Below are 18,702 nucleotides of genomic sequence, written 5' to 3'. Positions count from 1 at the left end.
TTGGAGTATAATTGCTTTACTATGGTGTGTTAGTTTCTGCTCTATAACAAAGTGAATCAGTTATACATATATGTTCCCATATCTCTTCCCTCTTGCATCTCCCTCCCTCTCACTCTCCCTATCCCACCCCTCTAGGTGGTCACAAAGCACCGAGTTGATCTCCCTATGCTATGCGGCTGCTTCCCACTAGCTATCTATTTTACGTTTAGTAGTGTATATATGTCCATGCCACTCTCTCACTTTGTGACAGCTTACCCTTCCCCCTCCCCATATCCTCAAGTCCATTCTCTAGTACGTCTGTGACTTTATTCCCATCTCACCCCTAGGTTCTTCATGACCTTTTTTTCCCTTAGATTCCATATATATGTGTTAGCATACGGTATTTGTTTTTCTCTTTCTGACTTACTTCACTCCGTATGACAGGCTCTAGGTCCATCCACCTCACTACAAATATCTCAATTTCATTTCTTTTTATGGCTGAGTAATATTCCATTGTATATATGGGCCACGTCTTCTTTATCCATTCATCCGATGATGGATACTTAGGTTGCTTCCATGTCCTGGCTATTGTAAATAGGGCAGCAATGAACATTTTGGTACATGACTCTTTTTGAATTATGGTTTTCTCAGGGTATATGCCCAGTAGTGGGACTGCTGGGTCATATGGTAGTTCTATTTTTAGTTTTTTAAGGAACCTCCATACTGTTCTCCATAGTGGCTGTATCAATTCACATTCCCACTAATAGTGCAAGAGTGTTCCCTTTTCTCCACACCCTCTCCAGCATTTATTGTTTCTAGATTTTTTGATGATGGCCATTCTGACCGGTGTGAGATGATATCGCATTGTAGTTTTGATTTGCATTTCTCTAATGATTAATGATGTTGAGCATTCTTTCATGTGTTTGTTGGCAGTCTGTATATCTTCTTTGGAGAAATGTCTACTTAGGTCTTCTGCCCATTTTTGGATTGGGTTGTTTGTTTTTTTGTTATTCAGCTGCTTGTAAATCTTGGAGATTAATCCTTTGTCAGTTGCTTCATTTGCAAATATTTTCTCCCATTCTGAGGGTTGTCTTTTGGTCTTGTTTATGGTTTCCTTTGCTGTGCAAAAGCTTTTAAGTTTCATTAGGTCCCATTTGTTTATTTTTGTTTTTATTTCCATTTCTCTAGGAGGTGGGTCAAAAAGGATCTTGCTGTGATTTATGTCATAGAGTCTTCTGTCTATGTTTTCCTCTAAGAGTTTGATAGTGTCTGGCCTTACATTTAGGTCTTTAATCCATTTTGAGTTTATTTTAATGTATGGTGTTAGGGAGTGTTCTAATTTCATACTTTTACATGTACCTGTCCAGTTTTCCCAGCACCACTTATTGAAGAGGCTGTCTTTTCTCCACTGTATATTCTTGCCTCCTTTATCAAAGATAAGGTGACCATATGTGCGTGGGTTTATCTCTGGGCAGGTGGACTTTGGGAGCAAGATATATTATTTTTTCCCCTTTCCCTCTTTTTGCGAGTGTGTATGTGTATGCTTCTGTGTGAGATTTTATCTGTATAGCTTTGCTTTCACCATTTGTCCTAGGGTTCTGTCCGTCCGGTTTTTTGCTTTTTTTTTTACTTAAAAAAAATTTTTTTTTCTTAATAATTTTTTATTTTTTATTTTAATAACTTTATTTTATTTTATCTTCTTTCTCTCTATTTTTTCTCCCTTTTATTCTGAGCCGTGTGGATGAAAGGCTCTTGGTGCTCCAGCCAGGCATGAGGGCTGTGCCTCTGAGTGGGAGAGCCAAGTTCAGGACACTGGTCCACAAGAGACCTCCCAGCTCCATGTAATATCAAAACGGCAAACACCTCCCAGACATCTCCATCTCAACACCAAGACCCAGCTTCACTCAACGACCAGCAAGCTACAGTGCTGGACACCCTATGCCAAACAACTAGCAAGACAGGAACACAACCCCACCCATTAGCAGAGAGGCTGCCTAAAATCATAATAAGGCCACAGACACCCCAAAACACACCACCGGATGTGATCCTGCCCACCAGAGAGCCAAGATCCAGCCTCATCCACCAGAACACAGGCACTAGTCCTCTCCACCAGGAAGCCTACACAACCCACTGAACCAACCTTGTAATACATTTCTAAGCTCTTCCAAGTTTCCCTACTCAGATCCATCTTTTCCAAAGAGCTTCCCATGCTTCCACCTTTTCTCCCTTGCCCCTTTACTTAATCCCTATTGAAATTTAACTGTGACTTTGGTTCTGTTTCCTGTGCCTGATTTTTAAAGAAGGAGACCTAAACCACCTCCTCCCTTCCTATATTTTTGTAGGGGCCTTTACGAAACAGTTCCTCAGTCAAAACTTGGAATAAGTAGATAATTACAAGTGATTAAAACACGAATCTATTTCTTTGTTTTAACTTTTATATCAAATGATAACACATTAAATGTCGTGTATGCAAGAACTTTCAGTAATCAGGTAATGTATTTTGAAGATATCTGTAACATTTACATGACTATGATATACACCTAGAACAAGGAAACCCTGAAGTTATACTCCAAACTTTATTCTACATGTACTCAGTTTGCCTGGTTTTGACTGTTATCAAAGTAGAATACATATCCATTATAACAGTGTTTATTTTGTTTTTTTTTTAAAGGAAGCAATTTTACATAATTATCCAAGTTTAATTTAATTTGTATAGTAAATGCAATTAGGAAGAGGATGCTGTCTGGAAAAAATGCATTTCTGCGTTTTTTACAAATCATTCTAGGAGTAACAGGAGGATCTAGAATGATTGATTCTAAATACCACGGATGATAATCTTTATCAGTTTTCGGTTCATTCTTCCAGATAACTATGGACATCCTTTAAATTTTGTTGAAATTTTGTGGTGTAGACTTTAGACCATAAAAACATTAGAAATGTTTCCTAGAACTTTCACTTGATCTGATCACGTGACTTATGGAAAGATCCCAAGCTAAACGTTGAAATTTCTACTGTCTTTAGGTTATTTTTTTCCTGGTCCATTTTCTTCTTCCTTTCACTTCTGTAGATTAAACACCCTCAAAATAATATTAATAAACATATCATCTAAACAGGATCATTTTTCTTGTAGTTAAATAGACTGAGAAATGTCAGCCTTGGAACCAGGGAAGTATTAACAGAACCAAAGTCTCTGTGTCCCTTGGTCATCATCCTTAGGTGTCTGAAGTTTGAGAACAGAGGTTGGCACTAGAACTTTTAAAAGAAAACAGAAAGCAAAATTCAGAGAGAACAGGGCTTCCCTGGTGGCGCAGTGGTTAAGAATCCGCCTTCCAATGCAGGGGACACGGGTTCGAAAGTTCCCACATGCCGCGGAGCAACTAATCCCGTGCACCACAACTACTGAGCCTGCGCTCTAGAGCCCACGTGACACAACTACTGAGCCCGCGTGCCACAACTACTGAAGCCCATGTACTTAGAGCCCATGCTCCACAACAAAAGAAACAGCTGCAATGAGAAGCCCGTGCACTGCAACGAAGAGCAGCCCCCACTCAACGCAACTAAAGAAAGCGCACACGCAGCAACAAAGACCCAACACAACTGAAAATCAATTAATTAATTAATTTAAAAAAAAGATTCAGAGAGAACAGATGTTTGCTTATAAATTCATTATTTACTACATGTGCTATAGACGTAGGAGCCTGACTTGAACTTGAACCAGGTTAACTTAAGACAGAGTCAGACAACCATTTGAAACAAAGACCAAAGTCATAGAATCTGCAGCTTCCCTTCTAGGAGACTGCAGTCTTAACTGCCACAGCAAAAGTCCTACCTATTCAGTGAAAGGCTTGCTCAACTCTGATCTGAAATAGACTTAATTCCATTTTCCAGCTGGGTCAAGCTTAAGAGTTGGTAAAGGTCAAGTTAGGTCTGCAAATGTGCTTGACTTCTAGACCTAAACTGATTTGCTTTCTGAGAACGAAACTAAAAAGGTCACTCCTCTTCTGAATACTTTAGGAATAAGCAGGTTTTACAGTTTTGGAGGATAAGCCAGATGGAAGATTTTTAGGTTATGGAGTCTTCATAGTTGGTGACCACACTGTAGTAAAGAGAGCCCAAACATTAGTTTTTTTAGTCCTTGGAATTCTAGGCCAGTGAAGAAAATTCTAGCCCAGTGCAGTGCATCTAGATCAGGGAAGATGTTTTGGATGGTGTATTTTAAAAGCTGATGTAAAGCCAAGGACAAAGGATGAAGGGGACAGAAGAGATGGATAATAGAACAATGAGATGTTAGGGAAGAATGCTTTTAGCTTAACTCATTGGTGTCTGGGGAAATACAGGGAAGAGTGCTCACTACCACCCCAGTTATTTCAGTTTTCAAAATACATTTTGGTCTAGAATTGCACATGCTTCCCAATATCCCAATGCACCTCTCTGCTATGTTTACTTCTCTGTATTCCTCTCTCTTCACTGCCAACACCCATCCCATGCCACCTCCAGGTCAGAACCGTTTTAAGCCTGTCTTCAAGAATGTTGGGGCAAGTTGAGAGAGAAGGAAAAGAGAAACCAATTAGATGGGGATAGCTAGAGATTTTGTAGACTCTATCCCCTTTCAAACTCCGATGTACATGTGTGATTGGGCACACACACAGTCTTCTTTCATGCCTATTACATTTTTTAAAAAGAGATGAACACAAATGAGAAGAAACAAAATGAGAGGGCAAAGAGACATACTAGGTATCACTGCCTCTGGGGAGCCATCTGTAAACATGCCCTCTTCTCTGACCCCTGCCCTTCCCTCTAAGTAGAGTGAGAAGATCCTCACCATATTCCCATAGTGCATTGGTGATATTTTGTTATGTTTATCACCCTGTATTTTATTGTTTTCTTATACAGTTTTCACCTCACCTGGACTGTGAACTACTTAAAGCCAGGATGTCTATGTTATTTACTGTGTGCGTGTGAGATGGGTAGAATGCTGTGATTTCCCATGTCCTTGGGACATTTCATTGTAAAGGATGGAGTATGGGAAGCATGTGATTGTTCCACTAAAACCTCATGATAAAATAATTTATGACTCTCTCTTTATTATATTTTATGTGTTTAAGTCTGTAATATGAGCCTCTTTTTAATGATCTAAGTAGACAGTGGCTAGAAGGATAAAGGTAAATAGTATCCAGGCACAACTATGTTATTAACACATAACAGACAAGTGTGGGTAGCTATGGAAAAGTGAATTGGTCATAATCTTAAAGTGGTCCAGTCAGAGAAACTAAATTAGGTTAACTAAAACAACCCATTCATTTTAACCACTTTACTTCTAAAATACTGAATCATTGCCATTTTGTCTGGTTCTGATATCCTTCATGCCAAAATAATCAATATTAATGCAGTCAGAATTACCAAGTGAACTACTGTGTATGTCCATCAAGAATGTTTCTCAGAAACTTCATTCATTGTGACTCAATATGGATTTACATGTTGAGATTGAGGTCTGTATATGATTATTTTTACAGAAAAATTCTAGATCCAAAAACACCTCATTGGTTCAGATAATATGAACTACAGTGAAACTTTAGCACACTAAAATATTTGGAGGATCCTCTGCCATTGCAACAGAGTTTCAAACGAAACCCCAAAACCTAAAGTCATATTTTTATCACCTTCTCTTCCCTAATTTTATAAAACCAGATGATAGCTATCCAGAAAATACGGTACATATTAATTGCAGTGATCAGGTTAACAATTCCCAAAGAAATTATATATTTTTGATGTCATGTACTTAAAACTATGAGTCAGCTTATGTCAGTTTTCAAAATACATTTTGGTCTAGAATTGCACATACTTCCCAATATCAGAGTAAACCGTAATGCCTCATTTTATCCTCCATTACAGAAGACAATAGATGTGCATCTTCGAATGCAGTGTCCTGCACCAAGTGCCTTGCGCTGGGTCCGGAATGTGGATGGTGTGCTCAAGAGGTGTGCCTTTTTCTTTCTTTCCTTTTTTGCTCTTTTCTCTTTTCCTTAAAGTTGACCTTCTTTCTAGCATGATTTCACTGACCTAATATTCTGTGCCTTGAAGATGCATCAGGAAAAAGAAAGATACTGCTGAGCATCAGGAAAATTTTCTTTGGTTTCATGCTTGGAAACAGCATATCTGGCTGAATATAAGTATAACCTTTTTATTAGGAAAATTATGGTAATTTTGAAATGAAGTGCAAACCATTTTATGTTTTCCATCTGTTCTATAGAGAGAATTGGCAAACACGGATAGTAACTTTTGATAGGTCAGTAGGCTTTGTGCGAAATTCTTGCTGCAGCTTGGGGCATTAGGTTATATATCCAAGTTGGATCGTTGTCTTGTGCTTGCTTATTAAAGAAAAGCAAGCTAATTTATTGTTCCATCTCATTTGTTTTTATTTGAAATACTTGGAGATAAGTGATTTGCTCCATTTCATAACACTGTACATCAGTTCACTGGCTACTTATGCAAAATGGGATGCTCTTCTTTGACATGCGACCCTATTCATGCAATATTGTGTACATTAAATTCTGTTACATGGAGAATAACCAGAAAATGTTTATTCTTCAAAATTTGTGTTTTTATAGTCAAATAAAGAGAAACATATCCTAATAACAAACTTTATAGTAAAACGATTATAATGTGTTCCTTCCTTCTTGGCTCTAAACTTGTATTGAGGTTTTTCTTTTGTTGGTAATTTTCAATCAAAACTACCTTATATAATAAGTTTCAATGAGGAAGCCAACTGCTAATTTGGTTTTTTTTAATGAGATTACCTAGGTAACTTTACAATTATTTATGTAGTTCCTGAGAATTGAAACAAACAGACCTTTAATGGCCTTTTGCTTGACATGAAGAGAAATCTCTAGCTTTTGCAGCCTCTGATTTAGATGAAAAAACTGTATCTACCATTAGCTTTCCAATCTCTCCTGTTATTACTTGTCCTTTTATACATCCCCCAAGAGGAAACAGAAATATGAAAAGTAGCAAAGGATGATGGACATTACTTTCTTCTATGCAACAAGTCAGGAAAAAGGCAGGGGAGGGGATCATGAAACAGTAGTCATGTCTTCTGGAAGTAAGCAGCCCTCCTACTGACAGCCCAAAGGCTTCCTGGACGTACTCTGGGCTTTATCGGTCAGAAAATCAGATGTCACTCAAAACTAGGCAGTGCTTTGCCAGAACCCATGGAGCCAGGCAATGTCATAGAGAGGACAATTCCACAGTTTCCAGGACCAATCTCATTCCCTCCTATGATCCAAATGACCAGACAGAATTCACTCTTTTCTCTGAGCCTCCCTTTCCGCATCTCTATAACCTTGAGTTTGAAGTTTACTTCCAGTTTTTCCTTGTCAGGTATGTTTTACATTTGTTGATATGTTGATATTTCATGACCCTCACCCAACACTCCGTTTTAGACCTCTACTGCATGACCAAGGAAGATCATTAGAGTTGTGAAGACTGTGCCAACTTAACTTCAGCTCCTGAGAACTTTAGTGACTATAGTTTAGAGGGATTTTCAAAAGATGGTTCAGAAACCCAGTTACCAGCTAAATGCAACATGCCAGCCATATAGAATGTCAGTTTCCAGAGAGCACCCTTCTCCACCTCACACCTCTACTGGCATGAAAAGTCTGGAGAGTCACAGTTATGGGAGTAGCAATGTCAGTCCTGCCACGGAGGAGGGATTTTGTGTATTCAGAGGAATGGGTGGTCAAATGGAAGGAGGTAAGCCAAGGAGGAAACGTAGGGTGGCTTCCAGAGGTGTCTGCTGTTGGTCCAATCCTCAGAAGGGGATCTCAGAAAACATCCAGAAATGACTTGGCTGTTCACATCCCGAAATATTCTTCTATGTGGTGCAGGGTAGTCTAATTTATGTGTTGACAAAGCAGGCTCTGAAATGCGATCAACTTGGATTCAAATCCCAGTGCCATCCATTTCCAACTATGTAAACTTGGCCATGTTAACCTACCCACTCTGAGCCTCAGTTTTCCCTAGCTCTAAAATGGAAATAATAACTGTAACTATGACACACTGTTGTGAAGTTTAAATGAAACTGTATGTGGAAGGCATTTAGCACACAGGCATTGCTTAAGTTACTATAAGAACTATGGTGAGACTCTAGAGCAATTCATTCAGACTTAGGAAACTAAGAAAATTGCCTGTGTTAAGAATACAACGTCAGGGGAAGCAACCCATGTTAGCACTCAGTCACTGGCCATATCATTAACAGAAGGAGCTGTCCACTCCCTACATGCTGACCTGACACCACTGAAAGGAAAAATGCAATGGTTAATTTTGAAAGATTGCCTACCATTTAGTCACATATGCAACTGATGGTTTTATTTCTCAGCCAGCAAGAGTAGAGGGACAAGAAAGAAAGAGGCATTTTTTTTCTCTGTTCATGATTAGAAAAGATAAACATGACCAACTTAAGCCTGGTTTGTATAATTCTCAAAGCTGGTCAAAAGTAAAAGTTCACTAGAAAATTTACACAGAGTATAATCAATTTGTCTGCATTCTTGTGTGGCATGTCAATCTGCCATTCTGTATATTTTGACTTCTCTTTCTCTCCATGCTACATAAAAGGAACTGGAAAATATTTAGGATAGACAAAATTGTATCAATACTACCTAGTTCAATGCCTCATATTCATTTTAACATATGTGAAAGACTGGACATAACATATGTGAAGAAAAAGATGACTTAACATATGTGAAAGTTTTGAAGACTTCTCTTCCTCTTCTGCCTGATATGTCAGATACAGGTTGTGATTACATAGCCAGAAGTTTACAGGGCAGCCTTGGAGCATAATTAAACTGAAATGCAATACAAAGGGCATTCACTGTCAAAAAGGAAGATGAAGGAATTCTTTCATTTCTGTGCAGATTGCCATGCTTGGAGGTTAGAAAGACTCAGAAACGAGTAGGAGAAAAACCTTTTCCTATTTATATCTCCAGACTATTACATTAAATGGATGAAAGTAACAATTGAAGAGAAGCCAACCAGGGTAACTTTCTAACCTGGGCTTTTCATTCTCAAATAGGTTTTAGACAGCTGGAGTATAAGTTTGCTTGAGTATTTCTTGTAGAAAAAGTAAAATATAAGAATTAGAAGACATTAAAATGACACAAAACACCAAAAGTTAAAAGGGTGTGGTTTCAAATTCTTTTCTTTTATACGGAGTGGAAAGTAGGCCACAGTGGGTAGGGGCAGCATTCCATTCTTTATTTTGATGCCACGATCTTTTCTTCCCTTTTCAAACCTAATTGTCAAATTGGCAATGTTTTTCTAACTTAGTTTTTACAGTAGAGTAAAAACAGCCATGCTGATTCAGACACTGCAAAACAAATGATATTTTTTTGCCTATTTCAGCAAAATGATTTGACATTTAAAGGTCAAATGGCATAGCTTGATGTATAGTTGCAGTGAATTAACCACCTTCCCCTCTTTTTCATTCTGTATGTACAAATCACAAAATTTCCAGCTGAAAAGAAAAATCAGAGTTATTTGTACTTTATTTCCTTTCCTGATTTGAAGGCTTGCAGTTTTTACTTAAATTAATTAAATTAAAGCGCATGTGGCCCTTGGTCTGTGGCCTTCATGGGAGGCATGAATGAGCATACATGTACCAAGCCTTATGCACCCTCAGTATTCCCCAGGCTCTGGGACAGCTGAGATCCCCCATCCAGCCCCTTATATCTAGCAGTACATGCCACCTTTCTCTGAGGAGCTCCAAGTTGTTTAAAAACTAAATCTCACATTCAGAACCTCTAAGTTTTAACAACAGATAGGATAAACTTGGAAATGAGAAATTAAGGCTTTAAACATTTTAAACTTCAGCAAGCAAGGTCAATAGCAAGGCAAATCGAATTCTTCTATTCCCATGAAGTCATTCACCAATGACACCTGGAGATCTTGACTGAAAAGAACCTATTCTCTCTTGTCTTTTTTTAAAACAAATTTATTTATTTATTTATTTATTTTTTGGCTGTGTTGGGTCTTTGTTGCTGTGTGTGGGCTTTTCTCTAGTTGTGGCGAGCGGGGGCTGCTCTTCGTTGCAGTGCGCTGCCTTCTCACTGCAGTGGCTTCTCTTGCGGAGCACGGGCTCTAGGTACACGGACTTCAGTAGTTGTGGCACGTGGGCTCAGTAGTTGTGGCTCCCGGGATCTAGAGCGCAGGCTCAGTAGTCGTGGGGCACGGGCTTAGTTGCTCCGCAGCATGTGGGATCTTCCCCGACCAGGGCTCGAACCTGTGTCCCCTGCATTGGCAGGTGGATTCTCAACCACCGTGCCACCGGGGAAGCCCTCTCTTTTGTCTTTTAATTATATTTATATTACAACTGTGCACCACACTCTAATTCAGGATCAGTACTGTAAAGGGTCACATAGTAAAATTTTTTGTGCCACATACTATCTCTGTTGTACATTCTTCTTCTCCGTTTTTATTGTTTTACAGCATTTAAAAAATGTAACAAGTATTTTTTAGCACTCAAGCCATACAAAAACAAGCCATGAGCTGTGTTTGTCCCACTGTCTCTAGTTTTCCAACCCTTTTTCTAAATTGAGAGAAGAATTAAATTAAAATCTTTGTATGAATGTTTTTATATTGCCTACCACCATCCCATCTAATTCCTCACCAGTGCCAAGGATCTCCTTATTCATAATTAGTGATCTCATAGTCAAGTAATATTAAACGTGAATATAATCTCTTTTCTCCATAACCCTATGACATTCTGTGCTTCCCCTAAATTTAATGCCTATGATAATTACATTTACTTGCTTAATGGCTGAATTCACTGATGGTCTGTTGACTCTGATAACAGGGACTCTATCTGTCATGTTCCAGTCTGTATCCTCAGCACCTAACAAACTACTGTCCCTGAGTAAGTATTCAGTCAACATTCTTCGATTGAATGAGTAATTGATCAGAAACCCAGTTCTCTGAATCGGTTAAACTAGATGAGGAATGACTGAATGCCAGATCAAAATAGCCACATCCAGGAAGATCACTAAGCAAATATCCCAAATAATTCAGGCCAACATTATATATAATAAACTATATTTCTATACTTTTCAATACATTTCCTGTTCTTAGGAAAAAACCTGAATGGTTACATTCAAAAATAAAAATATCAAATCTTTCTCAGTCAAGATAAATTATATTTTAAGCTTGCTCCATTAATTCCAAGTTTAATGGATGGCTATTGGATTACCATCAACTAACCAGTGCTGAATGGTAATGAAAGTTCAAGATTCTGTTCAAAATCAGGAGAATTTGAGCTGCACTTTTATATCTCCCAGTCTCATTATGAGCATCTTCCTTGGTTTACTGAATTACAGGCTGTTACGTGTATAAGAAGTCGGGGAATTTTTAGTCTAAGAAATATAGATTTCCAATTCATTCTTTTATGAATTTTCAGTACCTAATTAGGCATGTGATTTCTAAGGACTTGCTCTCACATTCCAAACATAATAGTATATAGTAAACATACCAGTTGGGTTCTTTGAGAACTGAAGCTTACATGTGGAACCACACTGAATGGTCTATTTTGGCTAAATTTTCTTTTGGAGCAGTATTTCCAAAGTAAAATATTTAGAAGGAATTAAGCTGGTATAATTTTAAGGTGATCAGTTAACAATATTTAAAGTACTTAGTTTAAATCTCCTTTTTAATATTCATTTTCTTCTTTCAAAATAACATTTAGAAATTAAAGCTTTATTTAAGACAAATTTGCCAGTATTCTTATTGGAAACATGCAGCTATTCTTAACAGTTGTATAATTTGTACAATATTGGAAGATGGGTTCTTTGCAGTGTTCGTTATGTGGTTTTCTTTGGTTATAACTGAGATGATATGCACTAAAAACATCAGTGATTTTCCTTCTTTTAAACAGGATTTCATTTCAGGTGGATCAAAGAATGAACGTTGTGATATTGTTTCCAATTTAATAAACAAAGGCTGCTCAATTGATTTGATAGAATACCCATCTGTGCATGTAACACCAAGTGAAAATGAAATCAATACCCAGGTGACACCAGGAGAAGTGCTGATTCAGCTACGTCAAGGTATGGTTATTTTCAAATAAATCAATGATGATTCTTCATTTGAAATTATATCTAGCTTTATTTGCTCATATTTAACATTTTATGGCAGACAGTATTGCTACAGTAGAAATAAGAGTGGGCTCAGAATCAAGAAATCAGAATTCTAGTCTTTCTTATGCCTATAGCTAGCTGTGTGGCCTCGGACACTCTGCAAACCTGACCACACTATATTATAATTATGTGTTTCCAAACTTGATCACACTGTACTGTAATTGTGTTCCTATGCCACTGCCAGCTCTGGAAGAAAGAGAACATGTTTTATTCCACTCTGTTTCTCCAATGCCTAACAGAGTGCTGGCATGTAGTAAGCACTCCATAAGTGTTTGCTGAATTTGTTAGTTGATTAATTAGTAAGAGATGTGAATTAAGCTAAGTCTTAGAGCCTGTGTGATAAGCTTGTAACAGAAAACTATAATTCATAATTATCATAATTAACTTGGGCTGATTTGGCCCCTGAGAGTAACATACACTTTTCCTCCAATATTTCTCTTATACTTGTCCTTCCACACCACTGTATTGCACATGTAGCAGGCCACTGGAAATTATTCATTTTCTCCAGTGCCAGAGAATCCCAATGAACTAACTACATATGGCAAGATAAATTCAGGTACAAAGATATGCATCACTCAACTAGATACATTTAGTTTTAAGTGGTATGCAATTGCCTTCAAGCCATCATTATTTCATTTTGGGTGGTCTTGTCCTGTCATTAAACTTTTGAATAACCATTATCAACATATGACCTCCCAATTCCAAAGCTGAGCTATTTTTCCCAGACTCTTGGATTACCAAAATAATGAAATCCATTTCTTTCTTGGCCCTAGGCATATTCCCAGCTTCCAATTAAAACTGTGCACTTCACCATATCCAACAATTATACAGCCCAGTATGGACATAAATGAGTGACAGCTGGAAAGGGATACACAAAAATTAAAGTAACTAGGTTGGTAAGATTATGACACTTGCCACCTTCTATTGCTGCCATAGCAAAATACCACACACTATGTGCCTTAAACAACAGAAATTTATTTTCTCACAGTTCTAGGAGCTAGGAAGTCTAAGATCAAGGTGCTGGCAGGTTCGGTTTCTGGAGAGGGAGAGAGAATGATAGACAGACAGAAAAGGAGCTCTCTGTTGTCTACATATAAGGGCACTGAACCCACCATGAGGACCCCACCCTCAGGACCTCATCTATATCTAGTCATCTCCCAAAGGCTCCATCTCCAAACACCATCACATTGTGAGTTAGGGCTTCAACATAGAAATTTGGCTGGGGGCGGGCAGGGAGGGGGCAAAATTCAATCCATAATTCTTGATATATAAAATAATGTTTTCAAAAGCTATGAAATATTTTTAGAAATTAATTATATTTTATACAAGAAAACTGAACTCCAAAAAGTGAAACTGTTTTTATAGGCCAACATCTCTGAACACCTCGCAATAAAATTTAAAATCAATACAAGAGGATAAACAAATATTAAATAATAGAGAAACAAAGAAAAGATTTTCCTAAATAAGTTCTATCTCCAAGAATAAATCAAAACTCTAGTCATAGACTATTTGATAATAACAATAACAACAACACACATCATAACATAATGGTATGTGTTCAAAGTTGCTCTCAGGATAATTCAAAACTTTAAATGCTTTTATTATTAAAGAAGAATGAAGCATCCAGATAAAGGTATAGAAACAACAAAAACAAAATAACCATAAGGAAAACAAGAGGAAGCAATTCATAAGTTAAGAAAAAAAACAAAATGGAATGCAAAATAGAAATAAAAAAATAAAATGAACGTATAAATCCAAAATCTGGTTATTTGTAAAGCCCAATGAAATAGACAAATTGTTGGCAAAGCTAATTAAGAAAAAAGGACAAAAAGCAAATGACCTGATTATACAGACCATAACCAGAGAAACAAATATTGGGTAAAAAAAAACTTTAAGAAAATATTAAAAATGGTAAAATGCATTAAATGTGGTAAAATATATAAATCGTAATAATAAAGATAATTTTCTAGGAAAATATACATGACTAAAATTGACTCAAGAAGAGGGAAACCCCTAAGAAACCTAATAAAGATATAAGAAGTTAAGAAAATTATAAAAGAAACTCCCCCTAAAAACATTAGGTCTAAAGGTTTTCATGGGGAGAAATGATTTCATGTTCCCCTAAACATTTAAGGAACACATTATCCCTATGCTACATAAACTCTTCCATGGTTTTAGAGAAGGCTTAGAAGCTACTCAATTTTTACAAGCTTATCATAACTCTAGTATCAAATCCCTAATAACATTTTAAGAAATCAAATTAAACTGCATGTGATAATAAAAGCAATGTCACCATACAAGTAGATTTAACCTAGGGTAGTTGATTGTCTTAAAATTAATGTATTTTTATCATCTTAGTTTGCCAAAAGAAGAAAAATATATATTGTTATCTCAACAGATGCCAAAAATCATACAAAAAAAATTTAGTATCCATTCCTGCCCAAACCAAAATTGAAGACTACTTCTTTAATATGTATTAAAATCCTTCTGAAAGTTTTACATAAAAGCAATCAGACAAGAAAACCGAGTACATGTTATCAACATTTTGAAAAGATAAAGCAAAATTATCATTATATGTCTACCTGGAAATCCAGGCAAATCAACGAAAACTAACTATTAAAATTAAAAATAAAAGGCCATGGCAGGAAATTTTTTAAATATTCAAAAATCAATGAATTTCTTATATAGTATTAAATATAACTTAAAAAGGGATCATTTCAAAGCAGCAACCTAAAATGTAAACTGCCTAGTGATAAACTTTCTAAAAAATATGTAGAGTCTATTGTGCTACGTAAAAGACAGTATGAATAGATGCAGAAGAATTTTATGTTCCTGAATAGGGAAACAATATTATAAAAATAACAGTTTTCTATAAATATATTCTAGTAATGTAACAAAATCTAAGTGAATCAATAAATGTAAGACAGTCCCAATCAAATATAAATGCAGTTTGTTTAAACAAATCTTCAGTGATACTCATTATACATGTATTTATCTATCTATCTCTCCATATATATAACAACATATTTATTTAGGATACATTCCTAGGAATAGATTTACTAGGTCATGTGTATTACCAGATTATTTACAAGAAAAATTCATGTCCAGTTAGGCTTTCAAGAGTCAACCTCACCCACTCTCATTATTTTTAGTCTCTTCAATTTGTTAAGTGTAACTAGTCTATTAGCTGTTTTCTTTTGTCTTTTTCCTATTACTAGAAAGCTTGAATATTTTTCTTAAGCTTATTGATTATCTTTATCTCTACACTTTGTGTGTGATTTGCCCCTCCATACAAATTTGCTTATTTTTCTCATTGAATATTAATTTTCAACAGCTTACAGATGAGGCTTATCATATATTATTTACCTCTAAAAAAATGACTAATAGCCTTTAAAAATGTCTTGCTCTTTTTTAAATACTTGAGATTTGAAAATTACAAGGTGCATTTTTTTATACTGGTATGTTACTTTTAAATTTATACACTTAAATGAATTTAGTCTGTTCTCTTCTGTAGACATAATGGTGGCTGAATCCTCCTGAGACTATAAATTAACAGTTCAAAAGTTGGGAAGTTATTTCAGTGCTGTAGATAAGCAATGGCAGTAATGGTAACAAGGCAGGAGAAAAATGGCCAGACTTGAGAGATAATCCGGAGGTTTCATCCCCAGGGATTGGTGATTGATGAGTATGGGAACACCTGGGCTCTGGCTTGAGCATCTAGGTGAGGTGGAGAAGGCTGCTCTTTGTGGAGGGGGTGAGTCTGAGTTCAAAGAGACATCTTGAATTAAGGTAGTGACTTACCCATTAGAGGCTGGAGTTCTGGGGAGAGACAGAGTTGGAGATAGAGAAGCTGGAGATGTCAACATGAGGTAGTAAGTGAAGGTAGTATGAGATCATGGGAGTAGGAAAATCAAAACACAAATGCTTAATGTCTATGTCAATCATTATAGGGTTTGATTTTAGTCAATTCCCCAATCCTCATGAATTTCTGTGTGAAAATAGTTACTAACTGTCTAACGTGTATGTTATCTTTCCAACATAGCTATGACAGAACTATATTTTATAATCTGCATATATAGCAAATAATTATTAAAATAGATTTAATAATTCATCTAAAAGTGCATCGTGGCATCAAAGACATGCCAGCTTTGGGGCATCATATATAAAGCTGTATTTTACCAACTCCAGATATATAGGAACCTCATTCCTTACAATGTAAAGTCCTTTGCACCCTAATATATATATAAGAGTTGAGGGTCTGGTATAATGAATACCTAAGTGTAAAATACATTTATTCCCTAATATTAATTTTGATTTATTAGATTTATTTATAGATAACCACTTTATTCTTACCTGATAAAAATTCATGACCTTCAATGTAGCATTTATTAAGGATTTTAAAATGTTTTTATTTTTAAAAATAAAAATATTTCCATTATATCATATACTAAGTTTTTAAAGGAATGTTAGAGCTATATAAAATATGTATATAATATATATAATTGAATATTTTAAATGAGATTTTAAAAAGATATTTTCTTTTACTTTTCACTTCTTAAACTATACTTTTTAAAATTTTTACCTATCAATTTTATGGAAAAATAATAACAGAAATAGGCGACTAATCCTAGTTTATGTCCCCTAAGAACAGTGAAATGAAATGAAATCTTTAGGAAGATAGGTGAGAGAAGATAATTCTCGATTTCTGTTTCAGAAGTAATATAATGTATATGACAAGGATGAGTATAATTTGTACTTCACTAATTGAAGAAAAGGTTTCAAACTTGATTCATTTTAATATTTTAAAGAAAAAAGTTCTTTAGTGTAGCTTAATTTAAAATGTAAGATTTTTCAGGTATTCTTCTTGAATTCAAAACTTTTTTCAAAAAACCTAAAAATACAGAGTCACGCATTTTTCCTCCTCAACACCTGGCACATATCCCCCATTTTATCCCACACAGAAATCCAGAAATGTGCTGGAGTCTGTACCTTGCTGTTTCAAACTAGTCTAATTCTTGGGCCTTCTCCTTCCCCTGCTCAAGGATAATGAATAGAAATTGGCAGCTCTTTCCTCCTGCTACAGTTCTCCATATTTTCTTATGGTTTTTCAGTTTCATCTTATGCGGAATATTTCTTAGTTATCTTTTCTTAATATCCAGTCATGTCTGTTGTAGCCAGCTCTTCAGAGATGCTCACGCCATTATTTGAGTGATTTAAAACTCATTCGAACAACTTTATTTTTTTGGTCTATTCAAACCAATATTGGCAATAGCTCTAAGTAGGTCTCAACTTTCCTCCAAGTCCTCTTTCTTATTCTATGTCACAGGCTCTTTTCTTGCCTTTAAAGTTAATCAAAGGAATAGGACTTGAGCCTTTAGAATCTCAAATTATGAGGATGAAGCTTTCCTGGAGATAATGTAAGTGGTGGCATAAATATTTTGGGGGCCAGATGATACTCTTTTCCTCTTATAGAGAGAAACTATTTAAGATCTCCCTAAACTATGGGAAAGAAGTTATAAATATTAGCTTCTTACTGTGGTATATATATAGGCCTTTTGAAATGCTGTATCAAAATATTCTTCCAATATAGTTTAAAGAACATTTATGAGTGGCTATGCATGTACCAAACCCAGAGGCTTCAGAGATAAATAAACAGTTCTTATCCTAATGTTGTTCTATCTAATGTTAGATAGAACAGTTCTATCTATCATCTGTTCTAACATTAGAACAGATCTAATGTTAGAATCTAGTAATACTAATGGTAATAATTACTAATGTCTATATATTTACTGTGTAACAAATACTGTGGTAAATATTTTATATGGATCACTGCACTTAGCAGCTCTTACCCACTAAAAGAATCCACCCCCACATAGCTCCTTCTCTCAGAGTAGCATTTAAGACATTGCTGCTGGAATTTATATCACAGTGGTGATGGCCGCAGATATTGTCTTATTTTTAGATGTGTTTCTTTCTCATTCGATATATTCAAAACCTCTTTAATGTCATCTTCCCTTTGAGCCCAGTGTTGGTGGCACCCCAGCAGGAACTGAATGGCGATTTTATCCAGGGACATGGTATCCATGTTCCCATGAAAAGATATTTCTACTGCCTCCGAGAGAAGGTTTCTCCATCATATATAATTATCCAATCCAAAGCCAACTTGAGAGCATAATGTGGGGAGTGTCTCAGGCTCATGGGCAAAATATGGTAATCTAAGCTTGGCCCCTTCAGCTTCCTCCTTAACAAGCAGAGTGGGGTTTGGGGTCAGCCTATGTAGGGCTGCCCACCTTAAGCTTACTACTTAAAGCTAGAACCTTTTAGGAAACTCAAGTGCCTTGCAGTTTAAAAGTAGCGATTATCATTCTCTCCAGCGATGAGTAAAAGGCCTGTGTACAGAAAGATTCTCCTTTCTCCTTTAGTGAAAACTTGTCTTACTGAGGTGTCAGCCCACGCTGAGGTCTTCAACTGACCCAGGGACATGTGCTAACGCCAGCATCTATGTAATCAAAATCAAGCTACAGCAGCCTGTACCCTCTAGCCA

At 36.3% G+C, this 18,702-nt stretch overlaps 1 protein-coding gene across 1 annotated transcript in view; it reads left to right on the top strand.

Annotated features, from left to right (window-relative positions):
* ITGB8 (integrin subunit beta 8) overlaps positions 1–18,702 on the top strand; it is a gene marked incomplete at both ends in the record, with an annotated part of 90,314 nt that overhangs the window by 30,236 nt on the left and 41,376 nt on the right. Inside the window, 2 exons of the mRNA XM_082846035.1 lie at positions 5,872–5,957; positions 11,897–12,068. Of these exons, the coding sequence (XP_082702161.1) occupies positions 5,872–5,957; positions 11,897–12,068 (258 nt within the window). The remainder of the gene's footprint in view (positions 1–5,871; positions 5,958–11,896; positions 12,069–18,702) is intronic.

This window comes from Leucopleurus acutus (genome assembly GCF_964270905.1).
Source record: "Leucopleurus acutus genome assembly, chromosome: 9".
NCBI classification, from domain to species: domain Eukaryota; kingdom Metazoa; phylum Chordata; class Mammalia; order Artiodactyla; family Delphinidae; genus Leucopleurus; species Leucopleurus acutus.
Note: the sequence above shows the minus strand (reverse complement) of the source record. Positions and strands in the feature narration are given on the sequence as shown.